Below are 16,857 nucleotides of genomic sequence, written 5' to 3'. Positions count from 1 at the left end.
GCCCCACGCTCCTCTGAGCCAGCCAGGCGCCCCAGCCAGTCCTCTGGACACACAGACCGCCGGCCATCCACTCCGGGCCAGCCCCGGGTGCCTTCCCAATGCCTTCAGGCTCACGTGATGTAGGGTTTGCATGTTCTGGGAAGTAGAAGGCATGGTCAGAAAAGGGTTAAGCCTTCGTCTTCTTACCTGGGTAATGAACTGGTTAAACTAACCAATGGCTTTTCAACTTTTTAAAAAGCAGAACACGTGCACACACACACACCCGTCGATAATATCCTTGACAGAATCCCACAATCTAAAATAGGTGAAGCAGAGCTGCTCTGACAGGACGAGGGTGGAGGCCCGCAGCTGTCTTCTCTGTCAACGCACCCCCGCCCACCCCGCTGGCTCCTAAAGGTGAAAATCGTAGGCCTCTGAGGAACGGTCTGAAAAGCTATCTTCAAAAATCTTTCAAAATTAACATTCAACACGCTTCAAAGATGAAGGTGGTGACAAAATGAAATCAGCCTCATGTAGAAAAAAAATAAAAGAGGGTCTACATCTTAGGAGAACTTGATTTCTAAGTATGAAGGACACAGGAACATAAAGCAGAGAGAGACCCTCAGAGCTTTGACCCAAACCAGCTATGTGATGGGGGGCGTGGTGGGGAGGGGGTGGTCATCCTGAACCTTTCTGGGCCTCAGTTTCCTCACTTGTGAATCAAAGGCACCAAATTAGGTCATCTTTCAGGGTTTCTTCCAAGTACAATACTTGTACTTTTGTATGGTTGTGTGTGTCTTTTCCGGAATTTTGTGGGGATGAAAGAGACACCGCTCCACTCGGAGGAACGGGCGAGGAAAGGGCAGGTGGTAAGGGGCAGCGCGACCCGCCCGTGCGCAGAGAGGGGGCTGGCACAGCACCGGGAGCAGGACAAGCCCCGTGAGGCTGCGGGGAGACGAGAGGCAGCAGGACCCAGGCGTCTCAACAGCTGCCGCCCCAACCTCCGCCAACCCTGAGACACACAGCTGCGGGCTGGGTAATAAGCGGACAATCACATTCCTCCCCTGACAAGTTGCGTTTGAATCCAGAGCGCCTTTCCCGATGGGGCGCGACACGCAGAGTCCGTCTTCAGAAGAGCTGGCACCACCGTGAGATCCCACGTCGCTCGGAGGATGGTTTTACGTGTATTCTCTTAACGCTGTCCAGTTTTCATTCCAAAGTTTAGAAAAGTGAGGTTTTTTTTTAGTGACACTGTTAATGACCATTAAAAGTATAACCAGCATCCATGTTCACAGGAGTGACTTTTGCAGTTTTGTAGGGGTGTAGAGATAAAACTTACGGGTGAACGTCCAGTACAAACAACATCTAATATTTGGGGCCTGATGCCTTAAACCTAAATTCCACAGTACTTTAAGATTCTCAGGAGGGAACCCACATATTCCCGTGTGTATCTGGTGCTTTGGTATAAGGAATATTCCAAATCCATGGCCGATCTGGGGGGCAGGGCAGAAAAAACATATTACATATGTATAACACTTATTTGAACAGGATTAAAAAAATTCACTTACCTCGTAGGATAAAACCACCCATGTGCTGGAGTCTACGAACTGTTAAAAAGCTTTTCTGAACCAACCCCACACAACAGTCCATTTCAGACAAAGGCTGTCGGTAAAGGTTTGTGCTAAGACCCAGGCAAGTGAATGTGGAAACAGGCAAGCAGAAGCCAGGAGGTACATTCCGGCTTGTCACTTACACTGACAAGTGACTTCACCTCCCTCAGCCCCAGAGTCCTTATCTGTGCCTACACCGTGGGACTGTCACGAGAGTTAAAGGAGATAAAGCCATGTAGTGTCCAGCAGAGAAAGAACCTTAACAAGGGCAGTTATTATTTTCTCCTTTTATGAAGCTGGAGAAACCAACAGTAACAGATGGCATGGTCATGGTCACATATAACCAAGGGGCTCATTTTCACATCCGTGAAATGGTTTCGTTCTGCTCCTTAGGTTAGGAACTGATGAGGCAGGAGGGTCTCTATAATGACTGCAGGGCAATGTTGAAGAAGACAACACACCTTGATACGACACGATGGAAACAACCCTGAAGACCTATGTTCAAATTTGGCCTCAGGTTCCTCGTCTGTGAAATGGGAATTAGCTGCACAAGCAACCTCCCAGGATTACTGTGAAACATAAATGAGAGAACACCTGTAGAAGTTCCTGACATGTTGCAGGTGCTCCAAAATGCAAACTTTCCCCCCTCTAACTGAGGTTTCAGAAACTGAAAAAATATGAACAAATTACTTCTACCACGCTTCACTGCTGCTAGAATCAAACCAATTCAAAAGAACCATATATGCCTAGGGTGTAAATACGCTGCGAGGGTGAAAAATAAATCCCCGTGGAATCTCCCCACTGAGTCTCAAATACACAACTCCAGAAGGCTGAGTGCTTACAGGGAACCAACCACTTGGCAGGTGAGCTGAAACTACCATCCACACGAGCAGCTGCTCAGCCCTGCCAGCCCGCTCTTAGGGGAAGCTCTCCCTTCCTCCCGAACAGAGAGGTAACACGGTAGCTCAGAGGATGGCCTGGCAAACAATGCGAGGCTCTCCTCACAGTTCAGTGTTGAATCATCTGTGGAATAATTGCAGAGCCAGCATGCGCAGAGCAGCATCCAGCAGGACGTGCAGGGAAAGAATGCCAAAGATGGCAACAAGCTATCAGGACTCTGTTCTCCTCTTTGACCTTGAGAGGGTGTGAAAGCCCGAAACCACACACAGTTAAACCAGCTTGTTAGAAAGCCAGAAGCCCGGCCCGTGTGGAACTGTGTTGCAAGCTCGCTTCGTAAGAGGTGAGGGTTTGGCAGGGCTGGAGTCCCGGGAAGATGCTGCTGGAGACTCCCCACAGCTACACCGGCCTCAACAGGGCACCAACTCTCTCCCACTGGGAGCACCTCTTCTGCGGCTACACTTCTCCCGTCTTTTCTGCAAACTGCTCTATTGGTAACATCGGCTCTACTTCATCCCCAGGCAGAGCACCCCAGGATCCTTGCTGTAAGAGCAGCTATTAGATTCACCACCAATGCAGGGTTTGTGATGCACACATCTGCCAGTCAGCCAGTAACTTCGAGACCACCATTGCATTTCCTCCTCTCCCTGGTGGCCAACAATGATCGAGTAAGGTGACCGTGCTATTGGCAAATCTCTGGACACTCTGCTTTGTAAGTGAGCAAATGTCTGTATCTGTGAGCTGATCACCTGCCATGCTGGCTGTCTCTCTGCTGGGTCTTTTTGCCCATTATTCCTGGAAATCAGCGTTAATACTTGCGGGCTTAGAGGAAAGCCTGTTTTAAGCAGCCCTCCAAAACTGTCCCATGGGAGAAAAACGTGCCTCATGATATAGGCATGCGCAGATCTGAGGGATCTGTTGAGTGTTGGCTGGGAGCCAGGCACAAGGCTGTGGTCCCCGGGGGTGCAGTCCCGTGGGGCAGACACACAGCAGGCAGGCCATGGTCCTGGAATTCTGAACCTCATGTCTGTGCTGTGGTTCCCAAAGCTGGCTGACGTGACAACTGCTGGTGCACTTCTCCACAACTCACCTCGAGGGACCTTGTTTCAGTCGGTCTGGGTGGGGCCCTGGCAATACATGCTTTTACCAAGTTCTAAAGGTGATCTTAACACAATCAGTCTGGGATCTGACAGTCTGGGATGAGAAGCTGTCTTTTTCCTGGGATACAATGAAACAATTTAAAACAGGAGTGTGATAGAAGATATGCATGGCAGCCGTGTAGAAGACAATGTCCAGTAGGAAGGAGCCCAAACCAGGGAGATGAACAGGTCATGATCTCATGGTTTGTGAATTAAACCCTGTGTCAGGTTCTGCGCTTATAGCGTGGAGCCTGCTTAGGATTCTCTCCCTCCCCATCTCTAAATAAACAAATATTAAAAAAAAAAACAAAAAAAAACAAAAAAAACTAAGCTAGAAGTTTGGTGTCAGCCTTCTGTTTGTACTATGAAACAAAAATAGATTTTATTAACAGAGATGATCAAAATCATGTCTAAAAACCTTTCCTGGTTCTCCGATTTAAAAAAAAAAAAGTCCTCATTTCCAAAGAGCTTTCAAAAACAGGTCTTTAAAAGTGTATCAACGATTTTATATGACTTCTTTTGCATTTTCTTTGGATTAGAAAGTTCAATCAGCTGTTTCCCTTTCAAAAACAGTTTATGAATCCGCCTCTACTATTTAGCAATAATTCTGATAGGTCTAGACTGAAGTTTCTGAATTCAAGAAATTATTGCAAGTGAATCAAGCAGTAGGGGGAGTGGCTAAACTCTATGGGAACCAATGGTTTAAAGCACTTGAGAGAAATAATCATACACTACGTATGTGCTTAATCTAGACCATGTGCATCACATATGCCAAGGTTTTAATGACCTCTTCAAATGAGCAATTACCTACACAGCTAATCAGCTTAGTTCCACACACTTAAAACTTAAATCTGAAATATACTAAACCTGCAAAAGATATATACAACTTGGCAAATACCACCTTAACCAAATGATCAATATTGACTTCATCAGTAATCAGGTAATTATCACGTGGCTCCTTATATGATGCACCAAAAAAACCACATTTCTTGTGTGGTATTCTTGGCAAGAGTACACAACCTGGATCTACTTGTGAAGAAACAGTGGACAAACCAAATGTATAACGTCCCTCACCGACTATAAAATAACTGGCCTGTGAAGGGTGCCTGGATGACTCAGTCTGTTAAATGTCTGACTTTGGCTCAGGTCATACTCTTGTGGTTTGTGGGTTCGCGCCCCGTGTCGGGCTCTGTGCTGACAGCTCAGAGCCTGGAGCCTGCCTTGGGTTCTGTGTCTCCCTCTCTCCCTCTGACCCTCTCCTGCTCAGGCTCTGTTTCTGTCTCTCAGAAATGAATAAACATTAAACAATTTTTTTAAAATAAATGTTAAAAAATAAAATAAAATAACTGTCCTGTGCTCAGCAAAGTGTCACTATCATAAAACAAAAAGCTTCTGGAACTGTTCCAAATTAATGGAGACTAAAGAGACATGATGGCCAAATGTGACCCGTGATCTGGAACTTCCCTTTTGCTATACAGGACATTATTGGGGCAACTGATGAAATACGAATAAATTCTGTAGATGATAGTACTGAATCAATATTAATTCCTTTTGATAACTGTACTGTAGTTATGTAAAAGTATTTTTAAGAAATATATATTGAAGTATTTGCTTGCAATTTTCTCTTAAATGGATCAGAAAAAAGTTAACATGAGAAAGGAGATATGCAAATATTCTAAAACACTGACATTTGGGGACCCTGGGTGAAGAGAACATGGGAATTCTTTGTACTTGTAACTTTTTTCTGAATCTAAAATTATGTCAGAAATTCAGAGAAAAGAATATTGTAGTTGACTCTTGAACAACATGGGTTTGAACTGCATGGGTCCACTTACACGTGGACTTTTTTCAATAAATATATACAGTACTCTAAGTGTATTTTCTCTTCCTTATGATTTCCTTCACATTTTCTTTTCTCTAGCTTACTTTATTCTAAGAATGCAGTATATAATACATATACAAAGTATGTGTTAATCGACTTTTCATGCTATCAGTAAAGCTTCTGGCCAACAGTAGGCTATTAGTAGTTAAGTTCTGGGGGAGTCAGAAGTTATATGTGGATTTTCAACTGCACTGGGAGTCGGTGCCTCTAACCCCTGCACTGTGCAAGGGCCAACTGCATACATATACTGTATGTATTTAAAAAAGGGGGGGATAGATCACTTAATAGAATATAACCAAAGCCTCTGAAGTTCTGTATGTCCCATTATTTTTTAATTTTTAAGTTTATTTTGAGAGAGCGCGCGTGCACATGTGTGTGCATGCATGCAAGCAGGGGAGGGGCAGAGAGAGGGAGGACAGAGAGAATCCCAAGCAAGCTCTGAGCTGTCAGCACAGAGCTCAGCTCAAGGCTCGATTCCACCAACCATGAGATCATGACCTGAGTGGAAATCGAGAGTCAGATGCCCAACTGCCTGAGCTACCCAGGCACCCCTGGGGAATGCTTTTTCTACTGGAACTGAAGAAGCTCTGGGATGTTTTTAAGGCTCCTTGATCTCTTTCGTTCTTGCTTTCGAAGTCCTTTGGAGATTATGATTAAGTGGAGGAGGTGGAATTCTACCCAAGATTCTGGGCTGGGGGTGGCAAGTACATAGCCCAAGGCCAGACTAAGGGAAGTCAAGCTTAAGTCAGTCAGTCCCCACCTCCGCTAAGCTTATTCAGAATTCAGGTTTAAGGCAAAAAAAACAAAAGGAGCATGAAGAACAGACAGGGGAGAAAAGACGAAGCCACAGCGTAAAGCCAGAAGGTGGAAGGAGAGGTCTTCACGCTCATGTCCTGAGACACTGGGCAATTCAGGGACTGTCCTGCACAGGCCTTAGGCTCTTTTCATCATCAGCTCACCAAGGGGAAGGAGAGAAAATGAACACTGATCCACCATGATGGGCCAGGAACTGACCTGGATATTTTAAAAAACAGCAACAATAGCTAACGTTTATGAACTGCTAACTCTGCACTAGATACGGTGTTAGGTGCTTGACAGATAAGATAGCATCTTGGTTACTCTTTTCAACAACTCTCTGAAGTAGACACTCTTATTTTCCCATTTTATAGATAGAGACACTAAGGCCTAGAGGAAGCAAACAACTGCCCAAGGTCACTTAATAAGTTGCACAGCTGGCAACACAGAAACACAGCCTGGTTCTCTAGCAGTAGTTTTCATTTGCGTGTGCAGGGGGTGGGGGTGGGGGTAGATTTTCTGGAATTGTGACAAAACCGATATAATCTTGCTAGTGAAAAATGAAAATGCATGAATATACAACAAATTTAGAGGATTTAACAAATTTAGAGAATTCAAACATACACAGCTTAGAAAACAGGAAAAAGAAAAGCCTTCTGAAATTTACTATCAACACAACTGTTTATAGCTGTAAGTCACCCGCCAGAGGCAGTCGGCACACTAACAGCAGGAGACAGTACAAACTGGGTCAGATGTGTCAGTACAATCTAAGAAACAGGCCCATTGGCAGGGGCAGGTTTGGTGTGGTTACCATGAAAAAGCCAGAAAGGGTGAGTGAGGGTGGGGCAGTATCTAGAACCCAGCGAGCACCATCCAGGGAAGAAAGGGACCCACTGTGCCAGGCTGACTCTGTTAGGGAATTAGAGATTTTGAATCTTAATGGCGTGAGGTCATTAAAACTTTCCAATCAAGAACAAAGATTTTCCCGTTCAGATTCCGCATTCACTCAAAAACGGTCGACTATGGTCTGGCTCTCTGCGTAGGCACCTACCTTCCAGGAGAAATACGCTGGTTGTAATAGGACCTTTCGCCATTTTAAATTAACAAGCACATCCTGATTATACATCTGCTCTATGTGAGTCTAGTAAGCGTGAACTCGCTTCAAAGACAGACATTCTGGGCCCGAGGAAAGTGGCCCTGCAGCCTGTGGGGCTGGGTCAGAACCAGATGCCATTCATGCCAGCCAGCTTGCCTCCAAAAACACCACGAACCTGAACCAACATTCCAATGACCTTCTATGACAGAAAATACTTGGTCACTGCCTTTAAGAAAGTCACAGCCTTGGGCAGCCAGGGCATCTCCCTTTTAAGAGGATGGGAGGTATCTGTGAAGTCAAAATTATTTTCATCAAAATATTAAGCCATTATTCATTTTCACTTTTTCATGAGTGTACAGATGCTTTGTTACATCATATCACAACAGAGCATTTATGAGAATTTAACTATCTTTCATTAACCCAGCTAGTAAAGAGGTTTGCAAAAATTGTAGATAATGCCATTTTCCTCACTTTCTTTTTTTTTGGGGGGGGGAGGGGAAATTATATATATATGTGTGTGTATATATATAATTAGGTCTATTACTATTACTTTAAAACTAACCAAAATTCTTGGTTTTAATTTCTAATATAGTAAACATCAAGAGATCTAAAAACCCATGTAAATAAAAGCTCTTTGTGGTCCTTAATAATAAGAGTGCAGAGGGATCCTGGGGACCAACCGTTTCAAGAACTACAGCTCTTGCGACCCCAGACAGGGCAGCAAAGGGGCCTCCTCAAACCTGCGTTTCCAAAGTTTTCCATGAGCCAACCTCCCACTGGGAGACCAACGGCTCTCTCCTCGGCACTGTTTCTCTTTTGGTGTAAAACACGGACACTTTCCCTTCACCTGTGTCCTACCTTTACTTCCATACAGTTCTGGAGGAAGATCATATGGCACCGGAAAGGAGGATGTTGGCTCCTTGCTCCCTGAGAAGAATTTCTGTTTTACTCTGAAGCTGTCCAGGCCCTGCAGACACACAGAAGGAATCGATGATTGCACCGTATTTGCTGAAAAAGACAGATCTCATGCAGCAATTATATCTTGATGGTACTCACAACAAAATTCAAATTATTTCAGAGCTATTTTTTGATGTTTCATAGGTCAGATATATTCACGACTCCCCTAAATTAATCTTTCCGAAAATAAAAGGCTCACATTTTAAAAACTAAATTATAACCAAGTTCACAGAAGTTTAATAGAGAAAAGAGAGAGAAAAACAATTTTGGATATTATAGCCTATTTCTACTGACTGCTATGTACAGTTTGAAGGAGTGTGTAGAAGATGCTGCATATAAATACCTCAAAATACTTTCAATATTGCTATAGTAACAGGCTGCTCACTCTGGTGTAAGAATAAAAGTTGCCTTCATGTATAACGAAAGTGTTCCAATATAATATGATAGGAATATGAAAACAAAAACTCTTCAAGACTCACCAAAATGGAAGGTTTATTCCAAGAACTCCAGAATAGGGTATTATTTTTGGATCTTATCAGGGTACAAGTTAACGTGCTGTACTTAGGCTGATGTTTCTAACCACCACTGCCTTCCAGCACAGGGCCTGTGCAGCAGGGCAGGCGCTCAATACGTTAGACTCATTCCCCTCTTGCCTCCACACATTATCATCCTCCTCTGGTTTCCTTTATGGGTTATCCTGGCACCTTGCTTGCAAGGCAGTCTGTCTGTCTGTCTCTCGTCCCTTCTGTCCACACAACCAAACAGGTACCTACCATCCATAATCTAAATACCCACATATTCAACAGGGTTAATGTCTTTGGAACCCATACAAAGAACTCGAATAGTTCTTAGTCTTGGTGATCACATAACTTAGTAGGGGAGGCTGCTCATGGGCACAGAGTAGGACACGGTAAGAGTCGGGAGTTACGCTAACTGGGGCTTCGGGCAACCTGAGCTCTAACATTGCTCTGGCATTTACTGAGCTGTGAGAACGGCTGATATTTGCATTTTTTCGTTCAACACATTTTTTTTTTTAGTGTTTATTTAGAGAAAGTGAGAAAGTGCGCACACTCGAGTGCACATGAGCAGGGGACAGGCTGAGGGAGGGGGGACAGAGAGAGAATCCCAAGCAGGCTCCACGCTGAGTGCAGAGCCCGACGCAGGCCTTGGTCCCATGTACTGTGAGATCATGACCTGAGCCAAAGTCAAGAGTCAGATGCTTAACGGACTGAGCCACCCAGGGGCCCCTCGACACAGTATTTCTTGAGTGCCCCCTCTGTGTCAGGCATCAGTGCCAGGCACTGAGTGCTTAAGAGTTAAAGATGCCACTGTCCCCGTCTTCATGGGGGTACACAGTCTAGTGGGGAGGCATCAAACATATGCATTTATCAAAGTAAAGTAACTACAATTTGTGATGAGCACTGTGAGGAAAAACAGAGGAGTACTGGGAGAGAACAGGAGACTTGTTTTAGACTTGGGGGAAGGAAATGATCAACAAAAGTCTCCCTAAAAAAGTGACATTTTAATCAGGATCTGGAAGAGGAGTAGGGTTAGGAGAGGTGAGAGTGGAAAGAATATTCCAGGCAGAAGGAATAGCTTCTGAAAAGTCGCAGAGGCAGCAAAGAGTTTGCATGTTCCAGGAGCTAAAAACAATGGTCAGTGGTACACCTGACCACTTACTTACTTGGGCTCAATTTTCTCATTTGTAAAATCTGAATAAAGCATCTGGATGTCATCATGGTAAAATGTCTTTCATGTCAACACCCAGTCTTGGTGCGCAGCTGGTGTTCAAGCAACGCTGAACTGCAAAATTAGGACAGAGGTACCTTGCTTGCTTACTCTACAGGCTTTTGCAGAGAGAAAATCAATGCCTAAGTGCTCAGTACCCACGAAGGCCTATAGAAAGGTAAGTGTGATGAAGAAAGGTCCAGAATGATGAAGGTGGAGACTATTAACACAATGAAAGGCAGTAAGTGATAGCCTGCTGGACTCTAGACAGAAAAGGAAGAAATGCCTTTTGCCAGTAGTAGGATAAGGAAAGGCTTTGTAGCAAAGATTACAGCTGGGCCTTGAGAAATTGGTCTAATTTTGATAAACAAAGAGATGGCAAGAAAGAACATCAAGGGAGACCGGCATAACTGAAGGCAGAGCTGGAAAAGCATACCGCAGCCACGTGAGGGGGATGGGGAGTGAATAACCTAATGCACAGGGAGAGGACTGAGGAACGCTGGAGAGAACCAGATTCGTCAATGTTTTGAACGGGAAGCAGTATGGACATCTGTGGCTCGTACCTATTTAACTGGGCCCAACCCCATGCCACGGTGACTCAGGATATCCGGGCATGTGGGCCAAGTCTGAGCCATTGGCGGGGAGACCATCCTTCTGTTGGGGAGCTCATTTGGTAACATGGGAGCCTTGAGCTGCTGGGGGCTCTCAGGTATTTCAAAATTAACTCTGATAATATGGCCCCAAACCCCTGGATTCAGCTGTGCCTGAAGCAACGGACTCACTCTCTGTGTTTGCCTTTTTTCTTACACTGTTTTAGTCGATTATCTGTCACTTACAAACCAAAGCATCACAGGACCCCAGTTAAAGAGCGTGGTCCTTACTCTAACATACAGTGAGGAGTTGCAGGGTTTTGAACTGTGAAGTTCCAATATAAATGCAGCCGAGCACAGATGAGAACAGACCCAACTGGGACCTGTGAGAGCCAGAAGACCGGGAGCGGCTGCTACGCCACCGGGAGATGGATTAGTGCACGGTAATGTGGATACAAATATCAAGCATCGTAACAAAAGCTGAGACACAAACGAGGGGAGTTCGGGAGAGTGAGGTCAGTGGAAAGAGAAGGAAATGGATTTGAAAGAGACTGAAGGAAAACCCAGTAAAAAATCAGGGACATACGAGGGCAGAGGAGGAAGCGGGCAGGGAGACCAAGGACACTTGGAAAGGGACACTGCAGCCTGCCCCTCACCCACACTTCCACCCTGCAGAGGGCTGCTGGGCCATCTGCACAACAGTCACACTGGCATCCCTCTTCACAGCTTACCTTCAACGAGTTCTGGACCTTAATCTATTCTTCCGCGTTATCACTTACTTGCTGTGTGACTCTAGGTAAATTACTTAACGTTTCTGGGCATGAGTTTCCTCAGCTATTAAATGGTATGTTGAGAGTAAGTCAGTTATTCAGAACAGTGACTGGCACATGGATATAAATTAGTATAGGAAGTATATTCAGGGTGCTCTTGTGATGAAATTACTCCTATTTTACAGGGGAGGAAGTACATTTGGAGGTTAAATAGTCGCCCAAGGCCATTCATCTATTAAGTCGTAAGGCTAGAAATCAAACCCTGACTTACTGATTCTTAGTCTTCTGTTCTTCAACTAAGCAAACAAATGGTCTCACATTCCCCACCAGGAGCCACAACAAAAGAATTCCTTGAAAATTTACGAGGCTATATTAAAGCAGGCCAAATCAGGATGCACCAAATTCTGGAAACCCTGGTTCTTGACATTTTTGAAAAGAGGCCAGAGTTTGGGAAATGAGGTCAATTTAATGACTATGAAGTACTTTACGTGGAGTTTTACATAAAACAACTTCCCTCTTCTCTGGCTCCTGGTCTATTTCTGTTATTTTCAAACAAATCATGGCAAAGCACTGAGACTCTTTATGGTCTGGCCCAGATCTGATGCCCCAACAGGTTTTGGCACATGCTTCCATCCGTGGTGTCTTACTTCACATAGAAGAAGCTCTGAGCCATCCATGTCTGACAGGGAGCAATATGTTTTTTTCCTGAATGCCATTTCTGATCCAAATTCTAGGGTATTACAGGGGGGAAAAAAAAAAGAAGTACCACTTTTCCCTTCAATCTGGATGTCAAATAATTTGAGGCTGTCTTCTAATTATCATTATTTATATATCAGAGTGATATCACTTGGCGTTTTATAAAACAGAGGAAGGCACCCTCCCAGGCACAGATACTTAAAAGACACTTAAGACAATATATTTATAAAACACCAGGTGAGAGGGTGGACATCTATCACACTGGAGAAATTACTGGCTTTTGCCTTCAGCTCCGGGAGGAAAAGAACTGTTATCACCATGACGGATTAGGTTTAGAGGCTTAGCTCAATCACAGAGAACAAGAAACACGCTCAAATTTCATCTAGAGATGTCGTTTACTTTTTAGCTGCATCCAACTAGCATCCTCAAACAGTAAAACCCTATACAAGGCATCAAGTTTTCCTGGGTAAAAGAGCAAGAACAGTGAACCTTCTAGAAGGTTCTTAATCAAAGATGGACTAATTGCCCAGGAAGCGAGTTACAGGAAGGTAGCTGTCTTGTCCTTCCTATAACGCAGTGTATGACCAAGTGCAAGTGTTTCCAGGTGGGAGCTTAGAAAAGTCTTCACGGAGGACAGCGAACCCAACAGGCCCGAGAAGGGTGGGGTTTTGGCAAGCAAAGGGCTACGTCCCTGTGGTGGGGTGCAGTACAGAAGGAGGAAAGGAAGAGCATCCCGTCACCATGGGTATGATGTCAAGATGTGGATTCACTGCATTCACCTCTGCCTTCCACCTTCCACTGAACTGCTTGGGCTACATGCTGACCCGGCTACTGCTGACTGCCAGGCACTGTTTCAACAGGTTACGGGCAATTAGCTCTCGATTCTCAAACGATGCTACAAGTCCGTTACTGCACTGTCCCCACCTCACACGGAGGAAAAGGAGGCCTATGGAAGTAACAGGTCCAAAGCCTAACAGTTGGCAAGCAGAACTCCAACTCCACTGTCACTCTGGCTCCTCTAACACCGTGTGCTCCTAGAGAGTTCCTCTGCTTGATCCTTGGGATTTCTCCAACCTGTTCTTCTTTGCTCTCTTTCCACATTATTTCAGTTTCTAATGGAGGCAAACAGTGGCGCGGGATCAGTCAACTAGTAAGTGGCAGTGTGCCACCAGTGCCACAGCTTACCTCACCCATCCGCCAACAAGCACTCACGGGTGCCCGGAGCCCTGGGTGTGTGGGGGGGAGGGGGGAAGGGGAGAGAACGGAGGCCGGGAGGCATGCTGCTCCAGGTGACAGGGGGCCGTGGTGTCACACAAAGGATTCTGGATGTCGTCTCGTGGGCCAAGAGGAGACACTGCAGATTTAACGTCAGAGGAACACAGACCCCGGCAGGGGCACTAGGAGCTTCAGAAGTGAAGCCGTAGCCAAGATAGGGAGCAAGGGGACAGACGGAATCAGTCCAGAGAAGACGACAAGGACCTGTAGCAGCAGGCGGCGAAACTCTTGCTAGGGCCGAAGGGACAGGCTGTGGCAACCGGGCAAGGACAGGAGAGGAGAGAAGGATGCCAGAAGGGGGCTTTACTGGCTCAGTGGGAGCACACTAAAGCTTAGGAAAAAACTCCACCCGAAACGGTGTTGACCAGCTGTGGCCCCTTGGGAAACCCTGAGTCCCAGCCTCAACAGACAGCAGGTGGGCAGAAGCGGTGGGGAGGGGAGGAAGCTAAGAAGGTGGCTCCTGTGCATTTCATTAGTTCTTCCAGCCAGGCCACAGTCCTAGGAGAGCAAATACTTGTGGCATTTACCAATTCTGGCAACAAAAAGACAATAAAATAGTTTAACCAGAACAGAAAAGAGAGACTTGAAGACAAAGTTCCTGTGGATTTGACTGAAGCATTTTTGACTCTGATGACAGAAAAGAGAACCTGCCATCTTGGGGGCAAATGAATCTAGGGCTCAGGAGGGGCCGGGGTGCCCCTCAGCGCTAAGGCAAGTGCAGGAAAGCTCAGGCTACCTTTGTCTGGAGGAAACCAACTTGGATATTGATCTGGGGTTCTCAGATGGTCATGCACATTATTTGCAGAGATCAGGAGCAGCTTGCTGCAGTCACAAAGTGTCAGGCAGGTTCAAGCCCAGGACAAGTCAGCACCTGACAAAGTAGGTGCTTAATAAACACCAAAATGTATGAAGTCCGTAACAGAAAACTTGTATCTCCTGGATGTACTCAAGGATGCCTTAAGATCTGGAATACAGCTACCACCCTTGGAAATTATCGGATCTTTCCTATATTCTAATTTTCTTGGACCTAAATGAATTAGTCTAATAGTGAAATACATTTAAAGGGACAACCCCCCCCACCAAATTATATACTTGATAAGTTAATATTAGATCCAAAAGAACAGTCTTTAACCACCTACTGTGTAACAACAATAGCTGAGTGCTAGGTACACAGTCAAATGTACCCTTGACATTAATCCCTAAAGCTCCTGAAAGTGTTCACAAAGGAAAAGCTGTCGACTACCTGGCTCTAATGGCAAGTTAGGTTCATCCTGAAATGATGTGTTTACTAACTCATTCATTTAAAAGCAGAAAAAAAAAAAAAATGTGAACAAATCAATGTTTGGTTACCAGAGACTTAGCTTTCAGATCAAGCCCAGAGATTTCAAATAGCATCTTTATTTTGACGAATGAAAAATGGTGGCTCTCCATCCACTACTTTGAGGCCACAGAAAATGTCCCTTCACTCAGCCAATGACTAGTTCCTGAGTGACAGGTCCTTATTTTGTGGGAAAGTGCAGAGCTGAGGTTCCTTCTAGGTGACTGCCTCAGCAGTGTCTGAGACCCTTCATTCTGTACCCAAAACTTGCCTGTTTGCAATGCTAACCTCAAGGCAGTGTTCTGGAACACAAGGATCAGGATGCCCTACTAAACAAGGACAAAAGTGGCAACTCCAGTTGCTGATAACTCAGAGACGTGGGTGTTTTGGACGTGCAGCTCTGCCTAAGAAGCACAAAGATGGGCTGACCTCAAGAAACCGGATTCTGGATGATGTCCAGTTAGAGAAATGATTACAGAACTGGGTATTAAGTCTATTTGGCAAACTTGTAACGGACAACATTAAAAGGCAGGTCCTGCTAGTACTAAAGAGGGAAACATAAGGCCTCATTTTACAACAACCTGCATTCTCATCAGGAACCATTTTGACATTAATGGCTACAGAAATTTTAAGAACATCTATTAAATATATAGGCATCGGCATTTGTAAGTACCACAAGGGACTCTTAAGTGTACGTATGCACATGAGCTTTAATTAGGTGAGTGATTCTACGGTGCGTATTACTTATGAACGTATCTGAACACCTATGACACACAACAGCCACTGTGCTAAATTATGTGGTTTCCGGAGCTACGGACTTCCATGTTTGTTCTCCTCACAGAAAGGACAGTGTGCCCTCCAGGAACTTAAAGGAAGTGACATCAACTAACAGATGCGCCAAGCTCTACGAGAAAGCGGCTCAGAGTCTAGTCAAGGAGACACTCAAGTAAACAGTAACACGGGGGATATGTGATGAGCCAAGGTTCTAGAAAGCTGTGGGGTGGGGTGGGGGCACCTGGGGTGGAGACTGCGGAGGCAAGGGGGTGTGGGGGGTGTAGGGGTGCTGTTCCTGACACAGATTAAGGCTGGTGAATGAGGACATGGTGGTTATCAGGTGTCTACTTGACTGGGCCACTGGATACCAGACGACCAGTTAAACATCACTCTGGGTGTCTCTGCGGGTGTTTCTAGATGAGATTAACATCTGAATCAGTGGACTGAATAAAGAAGACTGCCCCCCCACCCCGCGGTGTGAGGGGGCATCGTCCAACGTGTTGAGTGCCCGAGTAAACAAAAAGGTCACGGAAGGGTGAATTTGCTCTGTTGGCTGGGACACGGGTCTTCCGAACTCAGTCTGGGATCGAAAGCATTAGCTCTCCTGACCCTCAGGCTTCCACACTCAGACTGAACCATATCAACAGCTCTCCTGGGTCTCTGGCTGGCAGATGGCTGAGGCTGGGCCTTGTTAGTCTTCAAAATCATGTGAACTAATCCCTCACAATTCATCTCTTTCTATATGTATCTACACATCCTTTCGGGTCTGTTTCTCCGGAGAACCCTAACACAGACGGGCTCGACCCATAACGGAAACTCGTAGTTCCACATGGCTGGAACATGAAGGGCCGGAGACGAGAGAAGTGGTCAGGCCCGAGTAGTCAGGAGTCAGGGCCTGAAAAGTAGGACATGCTAAGGAATCTGGCTTCTATCTTACAAGATTTGAAGGTAGGGGACACAATCTGATGTGTGGTCTACAAAGACATTCTGGCAGCCGGGTGGAGAGCAGCTTGGAAGCAGCCTTGGGAAGGATGATGGGAGGGTACTATGGCAGGAACTGACAGTCTCTGGTCACGGTAGCAGCAGGAATGCCAGAGGTGACCCATTATCAAGCAGCATTAAGGAAGTTAAGTAGCATTAAGCACTAAGCTTGGGTGTAAAAGAGGACTCAGAAATGACTTTGCACACTTTGAGTCAGGATGATGGGGTGAGGGTAATAGTAATCATTAATCAATTTTTTTTTTTTTATTTTTAAAAAAAAAAAATTTTTTTTTTTTCAACGTTTATTTATTTTTGGGACAGAGAGAGACAGAGCATGAACGGGGGAGGGGCAGAGAGAGAGGGAGACACA

The 16,857-nt window shown here is 45.4% G+C and overlaps 1 protein-coding gene across 7 annotated transcripts in view; it reads right to left on the bottom strand.

Moving 5' to 3' along the window:
- Positions 1–215: 215 nt before the first annotated feature.
- Positions 216–16,857, bottom strand: part of TDP1 (tyrosyl-DNA phosphodiesterase 1) — a 93,357-nt gene continuing 76,715 nt past the window's right edge. For 6 of the 7 annotated variants that reach the window (XM_011283442.4, XM_045060359.1, XM_003987908.5 and 3 more), the window contains 2 exons: positions 8,257–8,365; positions 216–1,472 (listed from right to left, as the gene is read on the bottom strand). In XM_011283442.4, coding sequence (XP_011281744.2) covers positions 1,399–1,472; positions 8,257–8,365 — 183 coding nt within the window. In that variant the 3' untranslated portion in view covers positions 216–1,398. Of the gene's footprint in view, positions 1,473–2,050; positions 2,159–8,256; positions 8,366–16,857 lie in introns of all 7 variants that reach the window. The other variant, XR_002743235.2, reaches the window with a different exon arrangement.

Source organism: Felis catus, chromosome B3 (genome assembly GCF_018350175.1).
Source record: "Felis catus isolate Fca126 chromosome B3, F.catus_Fca126_mat1.0, whole genome shotgun sequence".
Classification (NCBI taxonomy): domain Eukaryota; kingdom Metazoa; phylum Chordata; class Mammalia; order Carnivora; family Felidae; genus Felis; species Felis catus.
The sequence above is the reverse complement of the archived record's forward strand: the minus strand, read 5'-3'. Positions and strand labels throughout refer to the sequence as shown.